Raw genomic sequence first — 7500 nt, 5'->3', positions numbered from 1 at the left:
TTCAAGGCAGACCGCAGGGCGTAGGGAGCATACGGAGAGGAAGGGAGTCGTGGGGGAGGGCAGGGATAGAACGCAGATCTCCTCCCTCTCTCCCTTTCACTCATTCCCATGCGGGAGTTTCAACCCTCTTAGCCTTGTATGCAGCACTGCTCACTCTTGCCCATTAACCCTTTATGGTCAACCAAGACTCACCCGACATCAGGCAAAGAATTCTGAACTTTCATTGTGTGCTGATTGACTCCAGACTAGTCTTGGCTTTGACCCAAAGTCAAGGTTAGTGTAATTCAGTCTCTTTATTATATGCCTTTAATGGGGCCTTTTTGTTGTTCAACCAGGAAGAAGAAAGCTGCTTTTGCAAGTATGATTGTATATTTGTCAAAAAATATTTCACTTGTATTTTTTTTTTTAATCAATGCAGTGCAACATGTAATTTTGTTTAGTTTCTTTAATTCCTCCACTGGTTATTTTCCACTCGAAACAAGACGACGTATTGCAAAAGGTATGGGTTTCAGTCTTAAGGGTTGGAACGCACAGAATGTTTTCAGCTCGTCTTTGTGAACCTCCGTCACGTGTCGCAGCGGGAAGGTTTTGGCTGCAACATTGGCTGCAAAAAAACAGTTTGTGAGCTTTTGGCAAACAGGCACCAGTCATCATGCCTCGAAGGTATTGCCTTCACTCGTAAACATGGCTGTGGCTCCATGATGTCAGATGGGAGACAGATGTCCTCACGGTGGCATGAGAGATGCTTGCTGAGCCTGTCGGCATTTGATTTGAATGCTGTTAGTTTATGTGACTTCTACCTGATGTCTGCCAGATTGTGTGCGATCCTAAATAAGAGAGGGGAATTAAAAAAAACAACAAAAGATTAACATGTTATTGTAAAGGTTTTCCTGCATACATGAATGTTGGGTCCTTTGGAAACTATAGTACACAACTCTGAAACGTTTTCTACAAAAATTGGTGATTCCTCTCCTCATAAAACAGCAATTTACCAGCCGGCATCCTGGTTCAAAATGAGAAACTTGATGGGAAAGAAATTAAAACGTTAGTGTGGGTTTTCGTCAAAAATTTTCAACTGTGTCATGTTGTCGGAAATATCATTACACACGGCTGGCTCAGCTGGTGCCCATGTGCCTCGACCCAGGTGACCCCACGTAAGAAGTTCAAGTGTCCGGAATGCACTGCGCAGGACGGCCTGTCGCTGGACCAAACACACATGGTGGAAAGGTGAGCCGTGCAGCTGGATGTGTGGATGATAGATCTTACTTTGATTGTGATGACTCAGGTTTTGCTTTTCAAAGATTGGACGTCGATTTGAACACAAACACATACCTATGTACAGATTGGTGCACCAGGAGTGCTATATGGTCCTGTCCATGACAAATGGGCCTCATGCAATAAATGATGTTACAAATACTGTTGCTTTCTAAATATCACACAGAAATAGAACATTATAACTTCAGCTTACCAATTCCACATTTACATGTGTCGTAAAGGAGAAACTGTGATTACTATCACTACAATATAAGAACATTCCCACTCGTTATAGCTTAACCCCAGCCTGTAACTCCCGACACAGACTGGATCCAAATCAATCGGATATTCTGCAATGTTCGTTCCAATAGATCTGGTATTTCAGAGAAAATATTACCTCTTGCACAATTGTGGAAGATTTCAAAAAAACATTGGTGATGTAACACCTTATACACATTAAACATGGACAGAGGCCGAAGCATACTGAAAACTTGAATGATATTTGTGAGTTTACGTCCACATCACTTTCATTTTACAAGTTTTGCTCATTATGAAAACTTCATTTTTTATTTTTAGCTACCTTTCTTGTCGTTCGGGTAACTTGTGCTGTTCATGCCTCCGTGTCTGGCTCAAGTCTTGAGTGTGCTGTTCATGATTCCACATTTCCAATCCCTGAAAGGTGTGTGTGTTTTTTATTTTTATTTTTTGCTGTGTTGTGGTGTGCTGTGGTGTGCTGTGTTTGTATAGCCCCAGACAGTTCTCTTCTCAAACAGGCCCACATCACAGACACAGCCCATCAATCTCCCAGGAGTGACCAAGAAATCACCCATCCAAGATGTTCGCCTGCGTTTGTGAGGACAGGGTCGAGAGAGAGAGACAGACGGACAGAGAGAGAGGGACAGGGAGCAGGGAATAGTGTGAGATTTGGTCACTGACTGGCATTGGGGATGAAGACAACCAGCGTGAAGAGGCATCCATCCCCTATAGTTGCTGTTGTGTTGTTTAATGTTTCCTTTTTGTGTAGTGTGCACACATGCACACATGCCCACTGTCTTGTGGGGTCAGCTTGGGAATATGCTTGGTTCAAGTCTTCCACAAACCAGCTGGCCACACCTGATGTTCGACTGAAGGTAACGGGAATTTTATATTTAGCTAGGGTGCTGGAAAAGACTTGCCTACTCTTTCCAAAGGACACCGTGGGATATTTAACGGCTACCAATTAACGCCAGCAGATGGGACACCAACTTTACATCACTTTGAGGGACGGGACACACATTGATTCATTGTGCGACCTGTGAAACAGCAGGGTGACAGTTTATACCTGGGTCAAGATTCAAACTCAGCGTATATGGCTCAGAAGAGTGTCCACATCTCTCGACTATCCTCCCATTTACGCGCGCGCGCGCGCGCACACACACACACACACACACACACACACACACACACACACACACACACACACACACACACACACACACACACACACACATACACACACCCATTGCAAAAGTCTGAGACATTTTGCTCTATTCTGAAGCAGAAGAAAACAAACTTTTGTTCAATGGAAATACACCTTTCGTACACATGGTCGAGGTGATGTCGAAGTTAGTTGTGGGGGAGTGAGGAGGTGGGAGGGAATGGAGAGTTAGACATTGGGCCCTCCAGAGCCCTCTCCTCAATGAAAATCACTGCCACCCCTCCGCTGTCCTCAGTCTCCCCTCCCCTCACACCTCCTCACTCCTCTCCCACCTCTTTTTCTCCCACCCCTTTCTCTCTTTCATCTCTCTCCCCTCCATTTTTCTCTGTCCCACACCTCTATTATTATTCCAGTCAGTGAAGCGACGGGTGGTATTTGCTGGAAATATATCTCTCACACACACACACACACACACACACACACACACACACACACACACACACACACACACACACACACACACACACACACACACACACACACACACACACACGCTCGGTGTTTCAAAAAGAGTGATGCAACTTTAAATGTTTATTTACAAAGAAACAGAAACCTCATGAACTCAACGTTTCTTGAAAGCTTATGATATGGTATTTTCTGTCACTGATTGCTATTGCAGGAAGTCACTGCTTGAGTTAGTGAGGAGCCCAAGGTCTGAAATTGGCATTTACGCAAAATCCTTGAAATTGACGTTTTTGACTTGTGCCCTCCGCAGTTCAGACACTCATTGATCCCGACTCCAAAGTTCTGTCCAACTTCCCTGTGGGTCTCATGTGGCACTGCCTGGAGGTAGTCTGACACCTCCTGCTTTGGGTCATCAAGTGTGGAAGGGTGGTTGGTGAAGACAGAGCCCTTGGCAGCCCTCCAGAACCAGTAGTCCAGAGGGTTGAAGTCTGGGCTCTGGGGTGCCTAATAATGAGCGGTACCCAGGGCAACGAGGTGGTTTCTGAAGAGCTGCCACCGGAAAGTGATGGTGTCACCAGCTGTATGTTGGAGTGCACCATCCTGCATAAACCAGGTCATGCTGAGCTGGTTTGGGGTGACCTTTTGGGCAAGATCATCATGGAACTTCTGGAGCACGGCCCGGTAGCACTCACCATTGATCGTCACAGTCCTGCTGTTGTCATTCTCAAATCAGTAAGGCCCTAGCGTCCCCCATCTGGCATTGAAGGTGCAGATGCATGTGACCTTAGGCCCTTTCAGGTACCACTTGGTGATCTCGTCAAGTGGTTCTGCTCCCCAGAAAATGTTGTTGTGGGTGTTGATGGCACCGTTCAAGTGGAAATGGGCATCATCACTGAACCAGATCAGGTTGATCCAGTTAGGGTACCACTCCATCCTGTCACTGAGCCAATATTGCACATATCGAGTCTCCTCATGTCATATTGACTCAGTTTCTGCCTAATGGAGATGCTATTTGCGAAAAGCTTCAGTTCCTCAGTGAAGATAGTCTGATGTTGGTTTGATGCCTCGCTCCTGGGAATGACAGCGTTGGGACATCTTGGGACTGTCCACTGCAGAATCCCGCATGGTGTTGATGTTGGCTTTGCTCTTGGTTACTGATGCCACTGTTATCCTTACTCTGGTTGTGCACTGCACCCTTGTACTCAAAATGTTTCACAACACGTTGAATGGCACAATTTGTGGGTCCATCACGTGTTCTGAGGTCGTATTCCCGGCAGAACCTCCGGCGGGTGTCTTCATACGATTTAGCCTCACATCACAGAGCCACCACTTTTGTCTTCTGCTTCACTGTCAATAGCATAGTTGAGCGAGAGAGCTAGAAATCCCAGGGAACAAACACCATGATACCACCACCAAACCCTGAAAAGGGAAACGGGAGAGGTCAAAAAACAAACAAATGGCAGGAAGTCACGTTGTATCAATCTTTTTGAAACTGTGTGTGTGTGTGTGTGTGTGTGTGTGTGTGTGTGTGTGTGTGTGTGTGTGTGTGTGTGTGTGTGTGTGTGTGTGTGTGTGTGTGTGTGTGTGTGTGTGTGTGTGTGTGTGTGTGTATGTGTGTGTGTGTACATATATATATATATATATATATATATATATATATATATATATATATATATATATGTATGTAACATCATGCATTGTGTGCCTGAATGTGGAATTGGGAAGGAGCAGTGTATAAAAACATGTCGGGATGGAATTTAAAAATAAATTTAAGTCACGGTGGTAAGGAATGACAGGGTCGGAATGACACCACACTACGACACCGAAATCCTTTTACGCATTGCCATCACAACATGTTTTGAAATGCAGTATAATTTTTTTTTGTCCTTATTTTGATTATTACATTTCTATATCCATGATAACGTATGCAAATTGAAGAATATTCTTCTTATGCTGTGGTGATGTCCACAGGTCGGAGTGCATCAACAAGTTTGTGTCGGTGTTTGGTATGATGCCTCTGCGGAGCGTCGAGCATCGTGCTGACCCCGTGTTGTACAAGGACGATTTCCCCGAGAAGTTGAAAAGCTTCCCCAACATTGGAAGTCTGTAGTTAACTAAGTGAATATATTGCAGTGATGGGGTGGGCAGGTCATGCATAATCTAATTTTTAATGGCTTGAATACCTCATTGAATTCATTTTTTCTACTTCTTTTTGTCTTGAGTTTCTTCCATCATGTTAAAAATAGTTTGTTGCTTGATTGGTGTGGATGACAAAGCAAGTGATTTTCAGATTATTTCCCCACTCTTCGGAACAAACTCTGGTGACATGGCAGTCAGTAAAGTACAATGGAATACTCGTCTTTACAGACGATTATGAACGGTGGATTTTTATTGCAATTTGAAGTTTATTCGGTATTTTTTGCTCAGATGAAGGGCTAATGCTCAACGTTAGCAGCCGCTCGTTTCCCATGGCAGTAGTAAACATCCTCGTTTTTGTATTTGGTAAAATGTACTGGCAGTGATGAATAGATTCTTCTTATCTATTACTGTTATGATTTATATTGCTATTTATAACACTGCGACAAATACAAGTTTATAGAAAATCTTCAACGACGGACTGAGTTTGTGCCCCTTCTGGCCTTATGGATTCCTGTTTTTTAGGTTGTCGAGGTGCTTTCAGAAATCGAAATGAACACTGGCCTCTGTCGTAGGAAGCGTACATTCAGCTCTCATTTGTGCAGATAATATGTAAATGACCACTCATTTGGTCATTGAGGTGAGATTTCAAAATACATTGAACAAAAAGACAAGACTGTATCATTTAAAAGCAACAACTACACCCAAACTTTGACCCAACAATCATTTTCTTTACATTTGAACAATTCCAAACTGTTCCTTCGAATTGTGTTCCTGTACGTTTTATTTTCTCTTCCCTTTTATTGCCATTTGCTCTACCCATTAATAATTAAGCACACTTTCAATTTGTCTCTCTATTTCAGTGTTGAAAAGCAAGGAACAGTGTTTGTCCAGTCAGCTTATTGATTAGTTAAACCTTTTGTGATCGTCCAACAGCCCATTATTAGAACCTTCTTATGGGGGCTAACTGAGTCACATTTTTAGCCAAGTCTCTCATGAAGTGACTGGCTGAGCCTGACTTTTGATTCAGGGTCACAAGAATTTGGAATTTGGTCAAGGTGCGAGTGATGATTTACACTGTGGATCACTAAAAAAAAAAAATCCACCAACGACCAGTAAGGGCAGATACGTCGTTCGGCTTCTGATGGATGGCGCATACATTGATGCCTCGCCTTGCATGTGTAACACCAGTGTAGCGGTTTATAGCTGGAGTCGTGATTCAAACTCGTGCTTGATGACTCAAAGGTGAATGCCCTTACCTCCTTCCTTCGCTATCCTGCCAGCCCGAAACATTTCATAATTACCCGATAATGTTTCAAGAGCGCGATAACTCTTTTGTTTCTTTGGACTGAGAGGGTTGCATCAATCAGTATCTGACGACTGAACAGATTGCAGTTGTGTTTTTTTTCATTTGTGGCGTGTTATTGCAGATGTTCAGGGATATTGATGAGTCACGTTGCAATTTTTTCCCACTTTGAAGCGTGAGTTTTGGAGCAGCCAAATGCTCGGAAATCTTGCCATTCTCGGCCTGATTTCAGGAGAGTTGAGTTATGTACCTTTTGTGGCAAACTGTAATTTCATTTTGAGAACAACAGCTGTCCGTGCAACAATGTAATATCTGCCTTTGTAAGCATGGGGTGGTCATGTCATGATGGACCTTTCAGTATAGATAGAGCAGATTTTGACGTTTGAAAGTAAATATATTGTCCCAATTTCCACAAACATATTGCAAGCTAAATGTGGCATTGCATTGTTAGCATCTATTTATGCATTTGTAATAATCCTTTTATTTGCTGGAGTAAAACAACAAAGAGACTATGACTTGTTCAGGAGTTGGTTCAGGACTCCTGGTTCAGGAGTTAAAATTTCCGAACATTGAGACTCGTTCAAAATATTACCAGATAAACAGGCATAGACCTTTGATGAATGGAACAACAGTTGGAGTATCCAGCTGAACTAGGCTCCCTGGGGACGAACTCTCCTCAGAGGATTGGTGATCCTTGACAAGGTAACGCTGTAGTTAACTCAGATATCCTGGCTGTAGGATCTGGCCATTCTGGGTTAGCCAATGGGAATCACTCATCCGAATGCAAAGTGCATAAATGTGGGATTTGTAATTGTAAAACTTTTCCTATATTTGCCACAAACAATATTATAAATTGTACAGTTACGGCTAGATCTTACAAATTAAAAGAAACCACATTATTCATTACATGTAAAACCGCAAA

General features: G+C 43.1%; 1 protein-coding gene across 1 annotated transcript in view; it reads left to right on the top strand.

The window, feature by feature from the left end:
• The window catches only part of LOC147025686 (exostosin-2-like), a 127343-nt gene extending 120253 nt beyond the window's left edge, over positions 1 to 7090 (top strand). The window contains exons 7-8 of the mRNA XM_085880359.1: positions 1145 to 1227; positions 5108 to 7090. Of these exons, the coding sequence (XP_085736485.1) occupies positions 1145 to 1227; positions 5108 to 5246 (222 nt within the window). The 3' untranslated portion in view covers positions 5247 to 7090. The remainder of the gene's footprint in view (positions 1 to 1144; positions 1228 to 5107) is intronic.
• The last annotated feature ends 410 nt before the right edge of the window (positions 7091 to 7500 follow it).

This window comes from Eptatretus burgeri, chromosome 5 (assembly GCF_056783735.1).
Source record: "Eptatretus burgeri isolate ZD-2024b chromosome 5, Ebu_testis_v1, whole genome shotgun sequence".
Lineage (NCBI taxonomy): Eukaryota > Metazoa > Chordata > Myxini > Myxiniformes > Myxinidae > Eptatretus > Eptatretus burgeri.
The sequence above is the reverse complement of the archived record's forward strand: the minus strand, read 5'-3'. Positions and strand labels throughout refer to the sequence as shown.